The following is a 20,167-nucleotide window of genomic DNA, read 5'->3' on the forward strand; positions in this document are numbered from 1 at the left end:
AAGTACAAAACTTAGAGGGAAAATACCAAAAGAACCTGAAAGATCACTGAGAAAGTAAAAATATGAGTTCAATCTTCTCCTTCCTTCTCTCTTCCCCCCCCCCCCCCCCCATTATCCTCTGCGTTTCCAACCCCTCCCCACTTCCCAGGTACGTAAGATTGCAGAGCTCGCGGGCAGCCCCCTTCACGGTGCCTTGCGGGCTCTTTCTCGCTGGCGTCAACGGCGCGCGCTTGTCAGCTAGCTACTCTACCTACGTCATTACTGGGGAAAGAGAGGGGATACCGCACCATGCCCAGCCTAGTTCCTCCCCCACAAGTTTTGAGAGCCCAAGTTTGTTTTCGCAGTGGTCATGGCGATGGTGGGTGTGGTTCAGGGAGCAAAGAGGAGGGTGGGCGGAGGTTAAGTTCTAAGTGGGGCTGGTCCGACATGTGGCTTGATGGTTTTGAATGGGTGTGTGGTGTTCTTACGGTATGTGAGCGTCAGCCAGTCCGGCTCGCCTGCGAGAATGCTCGTTGCAGCAACGTTGCGAACGTCAGCGGCGGTGGCAGCAGCAGCAGCAGATTTACCTTCCTCCCTACTCCATTCTTTCTTCCTGTTTCCCCTGTTCAGTTTCTCGCAGCAACTTCCCCTATGGCAGCGACGCGAAAAGTGAATTCCCGGGAATCGACTTGTGCCGCTCCCCCTTCTTGCCTTTGCCCAGCAGCTGTTGCTGCCCCTGCCTCGTTGCCAGGCGGCGGCGGCGGCTGCTTGCTGCTGCTTGCTGCTGCTGTTGTATCACAGAGGGATTGGTACAGCTATTAGCACCGGAGACACCCGGACTTGTTTGCTCCGGGACAGAAGGAGCCGAAACACAATTTCTTTCTTTTTTTCCTTTAAAAAAAGGTAATAAAAAAGGACTTTTTTGGTAAGAAAAGTGAGGGAAGGTGAGGAGAGCAGTCCAGTCACCTGCACCGATCCTGGCAAACACCCACGGTTGTTGAATTTTCTTTTTGATTAAAGGAATCCAATAGTAATTTTTAGTTTTGTTGCATTTTTTCTATTCTTTGGGTTGGGGGGGGGAGGTTTGCTGCATTCCCCCCCCCCCCCCCGTGCATACTTGTATAACTTTCATTCCAATTTCGATTGCTTCTGTTGCACCTTCTGCCAGACGTGCAGAGTAAGAGGAGCCCTTGCCATATTAATGAGGTGCGTGTGCTGTTTTTGTTTGACTATTTTTATTTTTTTATCACAATGGAGTTGGCTGTTCCTTGCCATAGTGGATGTTGGGGGATTTGCCCGGATCGAGGAGGATCAGAGTGTTCGAGCTGCAACTTATTCCTTTGTCGTGTCCCCCGCCCCCTGGTCTCCCTTGTGTCTGCAGGCAGCCACCCAGTGAGTTTGATATGGCTCTCAGCGGCACGGTTCTCCCCTCTATCTCTGCCTTCACAGCAGGCAGGGAGAAAGCTCTCAGGCAAGCAGGTACCAGCAACGTGAGTATCCTTTCTACTTCTCTTTCCCTTCTTTATCTCTACATCTCTCCACTTCAGTTCTTGAACTGCTAAGAGAGCAATGTAATCAATTGCCTCCCTTACAATGGGGAGGGAGGGGGGTTGTCATCCCACAGCGGCAGGGCTGGGTTTGTTTAATGGGAATCCAATGGGCCAGCAACTGTCAAGGTGGGGATCGGCACCAGGACTTTGTTGGTTCCAGTTCTATGCTCAGTTTCACATCACTCCTTTGGGCTCTGATTTAGAAGGCGCTACTGTGCGCGTGAGAGGGGAATGATTTTGCCACTCTCCAAAGGCGATCTCTCTCCAGGCCACAGCACTTTCCCTTGTTAAAATAAAATAAAGGGAGGGGGTTAATGTGGATCCAGGCTGCAATCACTGCCTGTGAAAAGCTGAACAAATACCCTGCACCCAGGTGGGGTGGGATGGCAAAGCCTTGGAGGAGCTCTAGGGAGTCACTTCAGTTTCTAGTTGCTTCTTTTAAACTATGTGAGGAAGGTAGAGAAGTAAGTATCTGCCAATGCAAAGTGGTTTCCCAGTATGTACGCCAGGTAGCACCTCTCCATTGTACGAGGTCTAGCATGGTGACACATTGTAGGTGGAGATGGCAATAGGGAGTCCCTCTTAAAAAATAAGAACATCTATTTCTCTGCCTCTGATGGTTTGTCCATGTTGCTGCATTTGGTGTGCAGCCAGGGAGCTTCATTCCCTTCCACCCACCCCAACATTGAGGGTAGCTGGGGGGGAGGGAAGCAAAGGGGCTCTTTTCAAACCGATCTGCGAGGCAATGCCAAGATTGCATGGAGGGACGAGAGGGGTCCCTTCTCCCCCTTCCCATCCATGCCCACAGGATGGTGCCCCTAGCGGAAAAGTAGGGAGCAGGAGCCCTGTCGAGGGACTTGGGGGGGGGGGGGGCAGGGAGCGAGTGGCTTTGCTGCAGAGACCCAGTGTGTGACCAGTGCCCATTTCCCTGCAGAGGTGGTGGGAGGAGCTGTCCCAACTGAAGCGGTTTCCACCGGCGCTGGCAGGGCAGCCCTATGATGTGCCACCATCAGAGCTGGAGAGCCAGGCAAGCAGCAGCACCAGCCCTGCCGTGCTCATGTCCTGCCAGGACACTGAGGAGTTCAATGAGCTGCTGGACTTTGACTTTATCCTCTCCAAATCCCTCATACACCAGGAGCCTGCTGCTGCCTCTTCTTCCTCCACCTCTCCCTCCTCCTCTAGCCCAGCCAGCACCTGCCCTGCAGTGCCCACCATTACCACCTGCAACTTCACCTACCCACAGCCCTGGGCGGAGCCTAGCGGTCTCCTGTACAGCGGCAGCCAGGATGGGGCTCCCGCTGCCCCCTTCAACCTGGCTGACATCACTGATGCGTCCCCCTTGGGTGGATTTATAGCTGAGCTCATGAGGCCAGATTTAGACCTGGTGTACATGCAGCAGCAACAGCCGCTGCCCTTGAGCAACCTGCATGGAAAGTTTGTTGTGAAAGCCATGGGCAACTATAACAACATCACTGTTAGCACCAAGAGCAACCACACCATGGCAGCTGCTCCCCCACCACCTTGCACGGACAGCCTGGTGGCCCCTTACAGTCCTTTGCCCAGGATGTGCCCCAAAATCAAGCAGGAAGCAGCCCCTCCTTGCACTATTGCCTCACTGCATGCCAACAATCAGTGTGTCCCGCAGCATGATTTCTCACTGGGCCACCCACTGCCTACCAGGACTACCCCCTCCTTGGCACTGGAAGAGATGCTGAATAGCCAAGACACACACTCTTCTACGCAAGGGCTAAACCACCCACCATTGCCACTGCAGCCAGGGTACCATCCAGCCCCTGGCTACCCTCCTTTCCTGCCTGAGCAATTGCCACCCAGCACAGTCCAGTATCAAGGTCAGTTTAACTATCTAAATCTTTACAGACAGCCTGTAAAGGTACCTCATTTGGTACGAGAGGTGATGATACTGATTCCACCCTCTTCACCTTTAGAGCTGATGCCACCAGGGAGCTGTCTGCCAGTGGAAACCAAGCACAAGAGAGGACGTCGGTTGTGGCCTAGGAAAAGGACTGCTACGCACACTTGTGACTATGCAGGGTGTGGCAAAACCTACACCAAGAGCTCTCATCTCAAGGCACATCTGAGAACCCACACAGGTAAGACCAAGTCTGGGTAGCTGTATTAGCATGACAAGTCAGCATTTGTGGGATGCCCAGGCATAGGCAAGGATGGGATGCATGCTGCTCAGGCAACAAAAAGGGGCAGGGGAAATACAGGAGGACCAAAAGCAGCAAGTCCCAATGTTTCTCTGCTGTTTTTTTGGGTTTTTTTTTCCACGCAAACATAATTTCACTTTTTCCTGGCTACATTAAGGCATGTGCAATTCCTGACTTTACCTATTGGCTCTTAGTGTTACTTCATGGTTCAGAAAGACTTAGATGTGGGAGAGGGTGGGTTTTCTTGCAAATGCAAGATTTGTTTGCCTCTCCTCTTGCTTTGCATCTAATTAATTGGCAGGTAGTCGGAAATTAACTAGGATTTGTTGATTTAGATAGTATTGTCCCACTTCTAGGGAGATCTGCGCTTTTCTCAGATTTTATTTTGCTCTTGGTTAAGCACTTTCCCCTCTCTTGGCTTGTTCTAGTACAAGAAATCTTGTAACTGACATGGCCTTAGCTATAATTCACTGAAGTCTTGACATCTCTGCAAAACAGCATTAGGGCCCCCCCTTGCTAGTTGAGCTTTCAGTTGTATCCATGGCATTGATATGGTGTGTAGCCTACTTAGAGGAACAAATCTGCTTAGTACCAGAAGAAATTGAGTTTACAAGTTCATCAGATACTGTTAGAATTTAGATGAAGTATGCTAAAGTGTATATTTGAGCCTAGATTCAGACTTTACAATATAATATTCAGCAGCAAGGTTAATAACTGAGCTTGTGAAAATAGGTATGTGATATAATTTCACCAGTGCTGGCATTGACTAAACCTGGAGACTTCAAATCAAAACTTTTGCTTGAAGAGGAGATAGGAGGGGAGGGAGAAATGTTTAGGCTATGTCTCTAGCTAATCCCAGTGGGAGCAAAATTGGTCCAGTTAATAGTTCAACTCTGGACGGGCAGAAAGGTCAGTACCATCTCCAGCATGTTTAGTACTGGGATTTTATAATTGTTAGGGAAACTTGTCTTGCAGTCAATAATAGTTTTGCTTTAGTGAAGACAGTAAGATTGAGGTCTTAATTTAATCAAGTTGAGCTAATGAAAACAGTTTCCAATTAATTTTTTCATTCTTGAAACCTACAATTTTCTAAATCCATTATATTTACTGAGCTGTTCCTGATTGATATTTGGTTGTATAACTTTAGCCAGGAAAATATACATGCTATTATTATCTGGACCCTGCATTCTGAAGTCATGTGTACAAGACAAACAGTGGAAACTAGCATTTTGCGTAAGATTTCAGTAACAGTGATGTATTATAATACCTGTAATGTTATCTTGCAAAGACTGTCTTATTCCAACTGTTAATTTCTTCTTAGTTGTTTAACTTGAAGATTTTCATTGTATTTTCTACTACCCTTTTCTCTGTCTATTACTAAATGTATGCAAGGTATTAGAAGTGAAATGGAACAAAAGCATCTACATATCCACAAATATCAAATTGGAATCTTTTTTTTTTTAAGGTGAGAAACCTTATCACTGTGACTGGGAAGGCTGTGGATGGAAATTTGCCCGGTCTGATGAGCTTACTCGTCACTATAGAAAACACACTGGCCACCGCCCTTTCCAGTGCCAGCGGTGTGACAGAGCGTTTTCCAGATCAGACCACCTTGCCTTACATATGAAGAGGCACTTCTAATTAAAGCAGTGGCTCTTTCTCAAACCGCTATAAGAGATTCAGTATTTAAAGCACAAGGACAGTTTTTCACAAGAAATATGGGGGGCAACCCAATTAAAGCACTACAAAGAATCATGGTGAAGTCTTCCGAAGACTGAAAATAGAGATAGTTGCTTCCAAATATTGAAACTTTTCTCATTTTAATAAGAATTAAAAATTAGGGTCAGTGACTGGATCTTCTATCACCCCATTTTTAAATCTAACTTGAATTATTTTTGGACTAAAAAAATGCCCAGGAGTGACTGGAAGTTACTGATGTCAGGGTTAAATAGACTGTGTACAGGTGGAAGGCTGAGGAGATAATACAGGGAGATGACATTACCTTAAATTTTCTTTCAGTCCAAAATTAGATATAAATTTAATCTTTTTCATTTTTGTTTGTTCTTCCTTCCAAAATCCATTACTATATAAAGAGGAGGAAAAATTCAGGTATAGAATTAGTTTTAAAAGTCTATTTCATGGTGCTTAATGACTGTTGGTTCTAGAAGTACAGAAACAGGAAGCCAAAGTTCTCAAGCTGCTGCATATCTGACAATATTTTTATCTTCTGATCTGTAGTTATGACTTAAATCAGGTAAATAAACCTGGTTTATTTGTTTTAAAGAAAATAAGTTTATGCAGACAGTCTAATGCACTGTGGTTTCAATGTGCAATAGTTTGGTTTATTCCCAAATGTGCCTTAAGCAGAACAAATGTTTTCTATATAGTTTTTACATAATAAATATGTAATATAAATTTAAGCAAACTTCTATTTTGTATATTTGTAGACTAAAAAGTAAAAATGAACACTTTGTTGGAGTCTGTATTTTGCATAGTCAAGTTGAAAATAAGTCTTAAATAAACCTAAAGTTTTATCTGAATGGCTTTTCTACTTCTATGCATGTATATGTCCAAAGAAACCTTATTTTTAAATATTCATTAGTGGCTCAGTTTCACAAGGAAAAGCATGTAGACCCAAGACTGAAAGATTAGGGTCGTATTTCTAGCGCTGCCGTAAAGCCTCTTAAGGAAAAAGTGTACTGAAAACTTTGCTCCAAATATCAAATATCACATTGTCTGCATCATGAAACTGTGATTAGCCATTTTTAAGTCAACTCAATTTGCATTATTTCTCAGAGGAATTGTAGCCCTTTAATATATAAGGTCTGATGTGTTAAAAATTAAACTAAGGCTAGAAACTGGATATCTTTCTGAAGTGATCTTTTTGGGATGAATGATTTTTAGCTTCATTCTCTTCAGTTGCCCAGGTAAGGTGGTATATTTATATCACGTTTATGCAACTGAAAAAATATCTAAATATCTTAGACTAGAAGTAAGTAATACATTTTGAGTATATGCATAAAGTGCTCTGACAGTACGCTGCATGAAGTATTGTTTAATTTGAAGTTTGATGTGTATTGGTAATTGAGTGCAATCTCTGAAGAGGCAAAAAAGTTCAGTAGGAGCTGAGCCTGAGTCATCTACAAGAAGCCCAGTTATGCATTCATAACTTGTTAACATTAGTCATGTAGAGAATCTACAAATTAAGTAGTTGTATGTTCAAGATGTGTCATTGTAAATACTTTATTGGAAGTAAATGGAACAAACCCACTGCATGTGTGAGATAGTTACTTTTATTGCAGTTGTGCTTAAGGGCTTCATTGCTTTAGATTCTTTACAAAAACGTAACTATGAGATTATTACAGTGCTAGTGCTTATTGAAATTGAAATCAAGTCACTCTTTATTGGTTTTCTCAAGTTAAAACTTCAAAATTAAAATGGTCATTTTTGACCTTTCTTGTTGCTTTGCCTCTGAGCTATTTTCCTGGAGGAGATATCCAAGGTCAAAATTGCAACTGTCATGTAGGTATGTACCTGAACATGTATGTTACATGTCTGCTTATCTATATCTATGACTGCTATTCAGAACCTCTTTAAATCTCCTCAAGGTTTACATCTTAAAGCAGCCATCTATATTGAAATCTGAAGAATGCTATTTGAGAAGTCATTTTTTCTTCTGCATTTCAAGAGCATTGTTGTTACAAAGTCTTAAGCATTTTTATAAAGACACTCTAGCATTTGGAAATACATATCTTTTAAAACCAGCTTCAGGTTCCTTCTGATGCTTTTATCAACCCAAGGTTTATAGTTGCATTAAAAAAATAGCATTCCTGAGATATGGCTTTGTTCTCTTTTCCTATTTGAAAATAATTCCTTTTTTTCTTCTGATCCTAACAATGGTCTCCTCGTATATGACTTTTTTCAAGAGTTAAATAAACATAATTGCAGCTAAGTATTAAAAACAAAAAAAACCTGTTGTCCTTTTAACCATTTCCAAAATGCTATTGCCTATATGTTTTGGGGCAGGAGCCAACACTCAATTTTTGGTGTACAGAGTTCAGTCTGTGAGAAGCCGTCCTTGTTGTTAAGGAGTTCTCTGGGGAAATACTAAGACAAGCAGTTATACTAGTTGTACTTTGATATGCAGGTAGAGCTAGAAAAAGCATGTTGTGATAGCCACTTGTTCCATTATGTCTTTTGTCCTGGAGTTATAGTTAAGTGCAAGAACATAAATGGATGCTGTAGAACAATGTCTGCTATCATAAGTGTATTTTGTAATATATGCAAAACACAAAACAGTCTTGTAAGTGTATCTTGAAAAACAAGATTTGTTTAACATTACTAAAGCTATATGTGCATGTTACTTTTCTCAGGCTTGGGTATCTAAAAAAACTATATTTGAGCTTCTTAAAAGTGGCCTCTCTCATGTATAACACCTCCAGAAGTGTTTTGAGGTAGTTCTGGCTACTGAAGGAAAAGCCCCTGAGGCAGAGAATGATTTCTGCTGTCAAATTGCAGCTATCTTTAATCCTGTTCACCCCTAGCCCAAATCTCTCCCAGGCATGTTTAGTGTGGGAAGATGAAGCTGTTTAAAACAAGATGGCACATGCCTGCCTGCAAAGTGCCAAGTATTCAAAAGTGGCTTTGGAATAAAAAAAAATTTCTCAAGACAGCAGCACTTCTTTGCACTTGTCTGGAAGTTTGTAGACTTCAAACTCATTTGTTGCTTGTAAATTGGTACAAATACCTTCAGTTTTCTCTTGTTGCATGAAGTCATACTTTCACATTGCTCTTTCCCCATAGAGGTTACCAAATGCTGCTGAAGTCAATTGTCAATCTTGCAGGGATTTATATTAAGCTGATACTAATCAGTGAATCTCATCTGCCCCCCCTTCTCTTTAATAAGGGGAGATCAGACTCCTGTGGTTAATCATCCCAAGTGCTAATGGTTCATCTGAATTAGTTTACACAGGTTTCCTATGGGAGTGTGCTAGGTATTAGAGCTAACCTGCCCCATTGAAGTCCCTGGCAAACACTTTAATGGTGCTTGAGTGCAAGCTCCAAATTAAGATGCTAAAATGAACAACCAGTTGTATACTGTATTCTTTCCTGGGGTTTCCTTCTTCCTATTTATGACTGGATTGTTTGGTTTCAAGCAGCAGGAGAATGGGAACATACTGCAAACTTGTACTGCTTGTAAAGGCACTGTTAATGCTGTGGAAGTCTTGCAAAGGTCTGGATATGGCAGGAGTTTTAGTCTGAGGAAGTAAACCTAAGGTAAGGTGTGGTGTGCAAAACTTGCACAGAGGAACAGGAACAACAATAATACCACATGTTGACTTGTACCTGCCAGGACACCTCCACAGACTGATTAGCTGTGTGTAGTCTCAGTGGATACAGCTTTGGAGACCAAGGAGATGAACACATCTATAAAAGAGGGGAATGCCTGTCATTCACCAAAACTTAATTGAGATCACATTGGCTTTGAGCCATGGGGTAACCCGCATTTCCCTGTCTTCAGTACAGAAAGATGACTCTCATTCTGTCTGCCATTTGCTCCTGTGGTGACTTACAAGGGTAAATGTTTTCATTACAGCTGAGGGCCTTGTCACCAAGTGCAGAAGTCTTATTTGAGGCATGGAAGTGGGTGGTGATGTCTCAGCAGCCTTGTTCTCCACCCTGGCTGCAGATAGGTATCTATTAGACTCCTTTTAACCTTTAGAGGCTTACCTGTGCGCCCTCAGGGTTGGAACCTTAATTGTGTGAAAGACAGGAGGAAAAAAATGGCTTATTTTATTTAATTTCCTCTATATTTAGAGTATGCATGCTGTAAGCATTACAGAAGATAAATGGCCTTAGCAGCTGGTCACAAGAGGTATCTGACAGCTAGACCATTTCCCTTTGGTGATGCTCTCCAGGCTCTTGAATCTGTGACACCTTCCACAACAGAGATGGTGATCTTAATATGAACCTGGCCAGCTCAAAGTTGGCATTGTGACATGTTTATTAATAAACACTTACAGGGAAAATGCCAAGCTCCTTTCACTTAGAAGCTTGCATCAGCTTCTGAGAAGAGTAATCATGTGCCTCAGCCATCTTGCTGCAACTTGAAAAAGTTTTGCATGGTTTTGCTTTGGGTACAGCAGGCTTGTTTATTGAGCACAAGCTAAGGCTTGTTTAAATCTTGCTATCCAAATTCTCTACTATTAAAGTTTCAGACTTATTCAACAAAATGATACAGCTTCTCTGTACTGGTTGGTTGAAGCCCCTTAATTATAGCAACATATATTGGGCAATTGTTCAGAATGGTTTCCCTGTTGCCACAGTGATTAGAAATGGTCTGACAGGTAATGATGCACCACCAGAATGCAGGTTTATTTACTCAAATTCCCTCAGTGTTGTTTGATGTCTACTTCTGTACATTTTGAAGTCAGTGCAGTGTTGCTATTGCCTTTACTGTCAGCAGGCATAGAGCTTCAAGTAGGCTCTGCTTTTGCACCCATAGAAAGCCATGGGAAGACTAATTTTCTTGGCCTTGGAATCAGGTTGCCAAATAGAAAATCTTATCTTCCTAGGCTTTTGCCACTGGCTTTACTGTGACCACTATATGTTTTCTACCACATAGAAATATTGCAGACGGCTTTGCTCAAATCACTGTCTGTATTGTAACCATGTAGCCCTGTAGTATGGTATTGTCATTGCTAGTAATAGGCCATAAGCTTTGCACTGAGTTTGCAAGGCCTCAGGACTGAGGCTTGTCGGGCCTGCTCTGTCTGAAGTTTTCTCGACCTGCCTGCAGCTTTGTTTTACTCGGTTTAGCTGTGACAGCAATTTCTCCAATTGGCCAGGTGTCTATGGCTACTTTGTTTTTCTTTTGTTTATCTTTGTGTGGTACAGACATAGTTTTATATAGACAGCAGTAATGAGCAGTTGTTCTAGGTAGAATGAGATATTTATGACTCTAACACAGTGATGTAGCGTAGAGAAATACAGGCCTGGTATGATAGCAGAGGCCTTGAGAAAGGGAGACACAGGATGCGGCATACAGGAGTACAGGCATGGGATGATAAGAGATGGGGCACAGGCTTGGCACTGGAGACCCCATGGCTATGAACAACTCACTAATGGTCAGTTAACAAAAATGCAGACCTGGAGCTGAACAAAACTGGTTTTAGAGGCAACAAAGAGAACAAAGAAATAGCATCTAACATGTGTAAAGGGCACCATATATAGTAAATTCAGATGTAACATGGAGCTGTAGACCAATGAAGAAAGAGAAAGGTGTAGAAGCATGTTAGCAAACATATATAAATGACCCTGAGTGGATCCTAGAGAGGAACAAGAAACCAGTAACATCAACATCCCATTCCTGCCAACAAAGGACTCTAGATTCTGAACTCCAGCAGTGTTATCCTTACATCCTTATCCGTGATGACTCACGGTGTTATCCTCTCCAGCAGTCCGAAGCTACTGACTTTAAGACCCTGAGGAGCAATGGAAGGGTGAGCATAACTCCAAGAGAAGGAATAGAAACTAAGAAGCGTGTATTACAGTTTTAATTGTATTATTACTATTATTGAGACTTTTTCTGTATATAAGTATTCTAACTGCATTATTCTTTGTTTTTCTGTAATAAATAAATCTACACTAATGATGATTCTTGAATTACTGTTAATATTTCCATTATACTAACAATAAATTTTTGGCTTTACATATATATATATATATATATATATATATATATAAAAAAAAAAAAAAGGTGTGCTTCCTCTTTGCCCATAAACAAGATTTTGAGTGTAACAGTGTAACAAACAGTTTCTCAAAAGCTACATTATTTAATTTGTGCATTGGGCCTCTGAGAGGACATTATGGAGGGGATCAGCTGTCCAGTGTCCAGCTTGAATCGTCTAACATAATCTCCTCTGGACTTAGATTCAATCATCATGTTCATATTTTCCAATCAAATGAATACTGTACATTAATACATTGATAAGCTACTAGTAGCAATGTTCACAGTGATAACAGAAGTATGATGGAATTTACTTTTTAAGCTCTGGACAAGGTTTTATTCTGTGTTTAGGCTTCAGACATACTGAGTCAATAATCCTTTTTGCTAACCAAAAGGCTGAATTTCTTTGTACTGGGGTGTGTTGGATTTGTCTGTCCTTTCTCAGTTCCTGCATCACAGTATTTCAGCAAGAGGGGTTCCCCCTGTCTGACAAGGGATGGCTGTGTTGGCTGTGCAACAGATTGTATTACAAAATATCATCAAGTTTTCCAGTTAAAAGCAAAAAACATTGCACTGTTTTCAGCCTTCCTGTCTCCCTAGTAACTGCTTGTGTTATGTTCAGCCACCTCTTCTATGTACATATTTTCTTATTTTGGAGACTATTATGCTACTTACTGTTACAATTCTTCGTATTCTAGTTATCCAATAAATCATTGCTCTTCTTTGGAGTCTTACTGAACATCTGGCTTCAGAGAGAGACTTGTGGCAAGGAGGTTCACAGCTAATTATGTGCTAGCTTAAAAAAAAGGGTGGGGGAGTATTTAGTTTCTGAGATTGGCACCTTCCAGATTCCTCCAGTTTCCTTGTTTCTTCTATGAGAGAGGGGGAGAGAAAGAAACTGAGTGCCTTTTCTAAATCATCCTTGTTTTTGTTGTTTGGAATGATTCAACTTCAGTTGTATTTTTTTTAATAAATTTGGGAAGAGAGAGTAAATATAAGCTTTTTGCATATGCATGTATGGTGAGTTCATCACGTCTGCTTTACACAGGAAGAATAGCAAGAGAATTTGGCATAACATGGCATTTTAGAAGAAGCTTAAAAGATGTTTTATCTTAATTTCTTTTTTTAATAATGACAACATCTGAAAAGCCCTCATCTACCAATGGTTTCTATTTTAAAATGTGTGATTCTTCATATTTGGGGGAGGGGTCACAATTAAAATAGAATTCTACAAAATATGATTTTTCCCTTTGGGTTCATGAACTTTTGCTGGATGCAACACTCTTGGTTAAATCATTCTCCCCCCCCCCACACACACACACACCCAAACATCTGCATGCATTTGAATTACTCATTATTTATTTGTACGTTTATTATTAAGGATTTGTTAATATTTGTTGGGTTGCATATTTGCTTTCATTTATTGTAACATGAAAAGGGAAACTGACCATAGTAACATTTACCAATTGTAATCTAACCTTTTGAAGGTTAACTCCAACCTCTTCTTTTTTGATCATGCTTTCAAAAACTTTTCTTTCTGTGCCTTTCCCTCCCTGTTGTGTTCCAGGTTTTGAAGAGCAAGAAACAAAAACCAGTAGTGTCCCTTTGTGTGGAGGAGTACTGAAATTCATTCTAGATGAAAGAATTAGCTTTCTAAGAAGCAATTAAGCTGAATCTTAGCTGTCTGGGAATTTGACTACTTCATTAGCAAACCAAATTCTGACAGTTACAGGTAAATCCCCTTGATGAGATGAGGTTAGAATTTATGCTGATTTGGTGGAGCTAAGCAAATGAACCACATAAGCAAATCCAAATCACTGTAAAAATAGATAGCACTTTGAAGAAGTTTAAGATCCAGCTCTTCAGGGTCCAAAACTGGAAGCTACGTGTGAATGAGGTAAAGAGGTGCTGGAGGAGTGAGGTATGGGCAAATACAGACCAGAGGAACAATTTAAGTACTGCCCAAACTAGTGGATATGTCAGATGTTTTCTCTGACTGGCTTTGCCCAGCATTTTATCCTGTACTAAACATAAAATACCAGAGTTTACATTTACTTTTCTGTCAGTTAGTCATTTAAATAAATATTGACTGTCCATGGATGCAAATCACCGAGAACAGCAGTGTAAGACAGAAAAGAAAGCTCTCTGTCTCCAGGTGTGAATCATATATATAGCTTGATAAATTTTCTCTAGGCCAGGGAAGTCACTTTACAGATTGCCCAGACTTCTTTCACTGTCTGTTCTTTGGCACTGACTCTTGGAAGCTGAAATGACAGCAGAAAGACAAACCTCCCAGGATGAATGCAGTGATGTTGCACCAGGGCTGCTGTTTCTCTTTTCCAAGGCAAGACTAACAGTGAGCACTCCACAAGATGCTTGTGTCTGGAGGCACTCAGAGCTCTGGGTGCATTCTGTTGCTGCCTGCAAAGGTTCTATGTGAGGGATGTGAAAACAGGAAAGAGGCTGGTAGGAAGAAAATTTGCAGACAGTCAAAATGGCTCAGAAATGCTAGAGGGAATAATAGAACAATAGCTGTTCTGATTTCCTCCCCTTTCATATATAAATGAATTGAAACCAGAGCTGTTTTGAATCAGAGCAGAGCAAATGATAATTTCTTGAAGTACACTGGGTCTGCTGCTGCTGTTCCAGCTTTCTTCTCTCTCTCTCTGCTTTGGGATGACATTATTTACCCTTGCTGGTCTAGAGCAAGGGAATTTGCAGTAGTGTGGTGAAGCCAAGGTGATAGTCTTATTTGGGGAGCAAAGCTCTTGCTTCATGACTGAGTGTTGTTCACAAAGATCTAGCCCTTAGAGTCCTGTGGGTTAAGTGAAATGACAAAATGCATTTCTGGCCTGAGGAGTGGAGGTGAAAGGATTGAAAACATGCCAGGAGGAATCAGAAATCAGGTGGCAAGGGGGCTTAATTGAGCAACTTGGTGGGTGCTCTCAATATCTATTGAATGCAATGGAAAAACAGATTATGCAACACCATTTGTGCCTCTCAAGGGCTTTGTCCTATTTATTGTTACAGTTAAGAAAATGCATAATGTGGACAGGATTTCAAACTCAGAATGTGTGTGGAAGCTCACATTTTTCTCCAAAATTCAAATGGTATAAAATTTCATGAGGTTTTCAGGGCTCCAGATCCTTATTAATATGCACAAATCAGTTCTCAGGTGCTGAGGAGCCACAACATTAGCAGGAAGGAGAGCCTAGAGAATGTGAATGAAGTTGTGTCCATCTTGTGATTCTTGAGAACAGAAGGAACAAGTATGAAGAAGCATTAGGGTCTAAGGGTCCCAGTGTCTAAAAGAGTCTGTGGTGAGCTTTTGTTTCTTTAAAATGACAGACTGTGAAGAAAACTCCAGGCAGGGGTGTTTTTTTCCCTTTCCTCCATTAAAGAAGTTCTGGTATTGCTCTGTGATTTTATTTATTTATAGGCATTTCTATGGCACTCATCACTCTCATATCTGGCCAAGTCTCTTTTCCTTTCTTGTATCATGTAGTTAAATCTATACAAAATACTTATGGGGGGGGGGGAGGGGAACCCAACCTTAAGCTCTCCTTTTGGAAGGGATTTTGTGCCCTGCAATTGACCAGTGCTGATTCTTTCCAGTGCCATATCTTTCCACATACATTTGAGAGAGAAAATACAATCTTGTAAGGCTGTATCCTTACACTCCTGCATACCCTCATGTGTGCAGGCCCATAGTGTTCTGACTCATGGTTTGTGTGTGGGGGCACACTTTCAGGATTTGTCACTTAACTTGGGACCCTGAAGCATGCCTCTGCCTTCTTCACCTGTCCAAATAGCAGTAGGCTGAAAGGGTGCTAACACATGTGCATGCATGCGTGTGTGCGCACACACACACGCACACACACACACACACATGCAAAATGGGGAAGTATGAGGTCCTCATGAAACTATTTTAAAGTGGATAACTTGTTTTTCTTGTGGTTTGTGTGAAACCCAATGCACAGAACGCATGGCCCATAGATATTTCTAGGCTGCATCTTGTGGACTTTATTCAGACAAAATTTTCCTCTTCAGAACTTCGGGATCTATTGCTTGTGTGAGGTAAGAGACACCATATTTCATGTTGCTGGTTCTAAACAGTACAGAGGGTCCTGGAAAAACTGGCACGTCCTTTCAGCCCAGGGTTTTGGGGGAGAGTGGGGAGAAGAGGGGCTGCTTGTGTTCCCACTGAACATAAAAGGCAGAACTTCTCAGGGTGAAATCCTTGTTCCTTGGAGTCTGTAGGAGAAGCAGCAAGTTGCCTGAGTGGTGCTGAGGCTTTCTGGGAAGCCTGTTGCATGAGATGGGGCTGGTCACTTCCCCTTTGTGTGTATCCTTCTCTTTGTAATGCAGCTCAAAGTGAAATGTTCTCAGTATATATAGTACAGTGGTTGCTGCTGTTCTGCATGAGGTGATTTGAAGGTGGTCTGTGAGAACAAGTTGATGGATGAACTACAGGTTTGCTCCAACTGTCATTGGGGAACTCAATGGCTAGTTTGGTGTGCACTAGCTGAGGTGGACAATCCTGTGGATGGTCCCTGACAGAGATGGGCTACAGGACCAATGGCATGAGCTGGCAAGACAATGCCTAGGTGCCTTTGTTCACACCCAGACGAACTGGAAATCATGTCTAGAAATAAGAACCAGTCTCTTAGATTTCACTACTGAAAAGAGAGAGTCTCTACCCTATGAGGTAATAGGTTACCAGGCTCTGGTATACCACTTCAACAGAAAATTAAAGGAAGTTTCATGCTCTGATTCCTTTACCAGGACTGATTTAAGCCAAGATAAACATGTTACATGTTCTTGTTGAAGGAAATTAATCTAGTCCTCCCCTTTTCAGGAGCAGTTTGTTACTTGCATTTCAGAAAGAAGCAATACTGCAGTGCATAAACACTTGAAAATAGCGTCATAAAGAGGGTTCAGTTTTTCAGAGACAGTAATCAGCGACCCTTGTAACCATACATACTTTGAAGCACCTTCAGTTATCAAGCATATAAAATCATTAGTCACTTCTGAAAACCTTCAGCTGTATTTGTGTTCTTCCTTGTATTTCTGTTTTTGGCAGGCATGTATGTAACCCAGGGTTTGGTCATCATGCCTCAGGGACTGCTCACATGTTTCCATTACCTGGCTGAGTCAGGCTCTAAAGAGACACAGCCCTCCCTGGTTTCTAAAGGCCTTGTGTGCAGAATTTGGCCCAGTTTAAGTTCCAGCAACAAATGAAAAAGAGCTATTGCTCTTCTGACGGGTGGGAAAAACAGTATGTTGATTGCCAGGACTGAATAATCAATACTAGTTGAATGCTGAGAATGATCATGTTTCAGATGTTTGGGTTTGGGTTTTTTTTTTTTTTTTGCCTTCCTTTTAATGCTAGTGTTTTGTATAAGGATAACAACATAAAATATTGCTAGTAGAACATGAAAGAGGGTATTAACATGAGGTACTACTTACTGAAACATGGAGACTGGATGAAAGCTTTTTAGCAAGCATTAGCATATTAGACAACCCTTTGCATTCACATTTGGCTTAGAAGGCATATGAAATATTCCAGCAGCGTAAGTGAAGTTTACAGTAGGTGCAGATTTCACCATAAAGTCTCTTTCTGCTGAAAAAGTAAGATAACACAACCAAAATGTAAATGACAATCAGGCAGAGCATGTATGAGCTAAACAGTTAAGCCTCAGCAGTCCAAGAGGAGCAGATCTGCTTGTGAAGCCACTGATTGTTTTCCAGTGCCCCCATGAGGACTGCTGGTTCAAAGAGAATTTGACTGTGCACATACCGTACAAATCAGTGTGGGGAGCATTTACCACTTACTTTCTTAGACCAAAATAAAAAAAAACAGGGAGGGACTGAGGATAACAAGAGTCAGCACCTCAAAAATAATATTCTAGCTAACATTGGACTCAAGGAGTTTTAAGCAGTTTTGTAGTTTCTGGCTTAGGTCTACAGGGCAAAACACAGCCATCACCAGTCATCTGCATGACAGCAGGGTCATGTGGGTGACTTTGACATTTATGCACTGATCCAGTTAACCCAATGGGCCTTAAATGCCTGCTGTATTGTCATCCCTGTGGACAGGCTTTATGAAGGCTTATGAACATTTGGGTCAGGTTGTTTTGTTTTGTTCATTGAACTCTTGCTAAGGAGTTCCTGTTTGGCCAACTCAGTGTCAGAGTCTCATCACCACTCAGCTCTCCTTTAGGTACCTGAGCACTGCAGCCAAACTATTCAGTAACCTAACAACTAGCAACACTGAATAGTGAAAGTTAAGGTGACCTTGCTGAACTATTTTATAAGGATCTACATCTTTACCTTTGTCAGAGCAGCCACAACCAGCACCAGCCACTGAAGTCTATTTATGTTCTTTGTCAGAGTTTAGGGTGGCCCCACTATTTTAGGTCAGATTAGTCTGAGTAAATAAAATGCACTGGACTAGATGCATGATGCAGCAGGTGCTGGGGAAAATCCCTGGACATTCCTATGCAGGTCACGCTAGCCAAGCACAGTGGTACCCTTCTGCTTTTAAAACCCAGGGAGCAGGCCCTAGTACAGGAACAGGCTACCTATATGAATATATCTTTTAGCTGAACACTTCTTTGATACGTAAGATATATTAGAGACTCTATAATGTATTTCATGTAACACTATTTCTCATGTACTTGCATTCAGGTTCTCTTGTTTACATTTCTTTAAATATTACTTGAAAGATGAAGTAAAAGTTGTATTTTCATCTTACCCTCCAGAAATTGCTGAAATGAATGTCAGGCTTGTAGTCAGTCATTCAAGCATGTCTGGGGTTTCTATATATATCTAATGATGTTTTTCAAGGAAGTGTGCAGTCAGTTAAAAGCAGGTTAAGGTATTACTTTGCAACTCCAGAGTTCTGGAGTCAATTTCCAGTTCTGCCAGACTTTCAAATGTGACCTTAGGCAAGCTAGTTCCCTCCCAAAGCACTTCATAGTCAGAGGAGGTAAAACCCTACTTCATGTGAGTTTTGCCTTTGATTTAGTGGAGCTAGATTACACCCATACATTTCAGAGCTTAAAAATTAAATATGGTCTTAAGCACCTTGCTGAATTAGCACCAGAATTTCTCTGTGTTTCAGGTTCCTACTTCTGGAAGAGGAACAAGAATCACTTCCCTATTCCCACCTGCTTTGCATGCTTAGACTGAAATCTGTTTGGTGTGGGACAACATATTAAAGGATCAAGACCTGTATATTTTCCTGCAAAATTCTGGCTCAGAAGCTGAAATCAAGTTTGTCAGAGACCTCACATTTGGCTGCATTCATTTACACTTGGATGATATTGCACTTCACCATGTGGCTTGCACTGAGAGGCTTTCCATACTGCCAGTGCATAACTGGGAATTAATCATTTGCACCCGATACTAATAAAGAAAACAAAATCACAATGCAGCATTAGACAAATTGTTACATTTCTAGCAGTAGTGTTAAGGGGCTACGTTACTAGAAATACCTCTTAGTTTAACCATGAAATGGTCTGTTGTGGCAACATTCACATAACTGGCACCTTAGAAAACTCCACTAGCAGGATATTCCTGTTGGCAAAGAACGAACTGCATTTTGTAACTTACAATTGTAAGTTTCTACAACCTTTGACAGGTACAAAAAAGAACCATCTGATAGTTTGGGGGGGGGTAGATCTAACAAGAAATACATTTTGACATTTGCATACATATCACAGAGATAAATAAACTGTGAGGTAAACAACTATGGCATAAAAGCATATTTGGCTATTAAAATGATTTGATTGTTCCTATTACAATGTCTCCCAGCATGTATTTAGTAACATACTAATTGACTTTTCATGCATCAGGAAGAGAACTTTTAACTATCATCTGTTTCAGGATGTTTCTTATTACATTGTCTTTCAAGTTGAGAACTGTTGGAAATGAAAATAGAGTCTGGTTCTCACTGACACTCTAGGCTGTTTGCATCACTGGTGATGTTTACAAGACCTTCAGCTAGGCACATGTGACACTGTAAGGCCTGCTTATGCTTATATGAACACAGGTGGATCAAAGTCTGACAGCTGAAAGGCTTCCCTTCTTCAGATGCCAGACCTTCTCTTCTCCCGAGGGTTGCTGCACCACTGGCAGCATGGCTGAGCCATGCATACATTGGCTTCTGAGCTGCCATCTTTTTGGTTATTGTTTCAGAAATTCAGGTTATAAGAAGGTCTAAGTGAAACTTTGGTTACTTAAGTCTAAAGTAGGTATGCACAGCTCTGGCCTGACACATACAGCCAACATTAACCTACAAGCATTACTGAGCTCCTCTAGTACATTTAGCAAACTACTTACCCTCCATACTAGGTTTTTCATTTCAGCATTAAATACTCTAAGCAGTCTGTTTAGCTTTTCTGAAGAAGTTAAAAAAAAAACCCATAGGGAAAGCAGAAAGCAAATAGGCAATTCAATTTAGCAAACCCCCCCCCCCCCCCCAAAACGTTAGGGACTTGCATTAGAACAGCAAGTGAGGTTTTTAGACATTTGGCTGATAAAATGGTTATTAATGGTTTTCTAGTCATTAGAACAAATTTGTTCTGGTAATATGGCAACAGTCAGCAAACTGAATCATGACTAGTAAGCTAAATACTTGTGGCAATATAATCTTGACCCCCATATTGGAGCCAAAGGGGTAAACTGAATCTAATTAGTTAATATATTTTACTTTTTCTCTGTTTGCAAAACTT

The 20,167-nt window shown here is 41.4% G+C and overlaps 1 protein-coding gene across 6 annotated transcripts; it reads left to right on the top strand.

The window, feature by feature from the left end:
• Window positions 1–667: 667 nt before the first annotated feature.
• Window positions 668–19,191, top strand: LOC135324252 (Krueppel-like factor 4). Of its 6 annotated transcripts, XM_064500129.1 has the most exons (5): window positions 833–882; window positions 1,361–1,469; window positions 2,464–3,379; window positions 3,476–3,640; window positions 5,166–11,399. In XM_064500129.1, exons 2-5 carry the CDS (start codon window positions 1,383–1,385, stop codon window positions 5,339–5,341), a joined length of 1,344 nt encoding a protein of 447 aa, XP_064356199.1. In that variant the 5' UTR covers window positions 833–882; window positions 1,361–1,382; the 3' UTR covers window positions 5,342–11,399. The 6 variants fall into 6 exon arrangements, with proteins under 6 accessions (XP_064356200.1, XP_064356199.1, XP_064356197.1 ...); XM_064500130.1 differs by having other exon boundaries at window positions 668–882; window positions 2,464–3,640; XM_064500127.1 differs by lacking the exon at window positions 833–882 and adding an exon at window positions 1,057–1,185 and having other exon boundaries at window positions 2,464–3,640.
• Window positions 19,192–20,167: the final 976 nt, after the last annotated feature.

The sequence above is a fragment of the Dromaius novaehollandiae genome, chromosome W, assembly GCF_036370855.1.
Source record: "Dromaius novaehollandiae isolate bDroNov1 chromosome W, bDroNov1.hap1, whole genome shotgun sequence".
NCBI lineage: Eukaryota > Metazoa > Chordata > Aves > Casuariiformes > Dromaiidae > Dromaius > Dromaius novaehollandiae.

Bases quoted from the DNA above. Each gene is read 5' to 3' on its own strand.
- LOC135324252 (XM_064500125.1), top strand. From the start codon at position 1,260: ATGTTGGGGGATTTGCCCGGATCGAGGAGGATCAGAGTGTTCGAGCTG. The intron at 1,470-2,463 runs GTGAGTATCCTT...ATTTCCCTGCAG, and splicing joins GGCAAGCAGGTACCAGCAAC to AGGTGGTGGGAGGAGCTGTC. The intron at 3,641-5,165 runs GTAAGACCAAGT...TTTTTTTTTAAG, and splicing joins ACATCTGAGAACCCACACAG to GTGAGAAACCTTATCACTGT.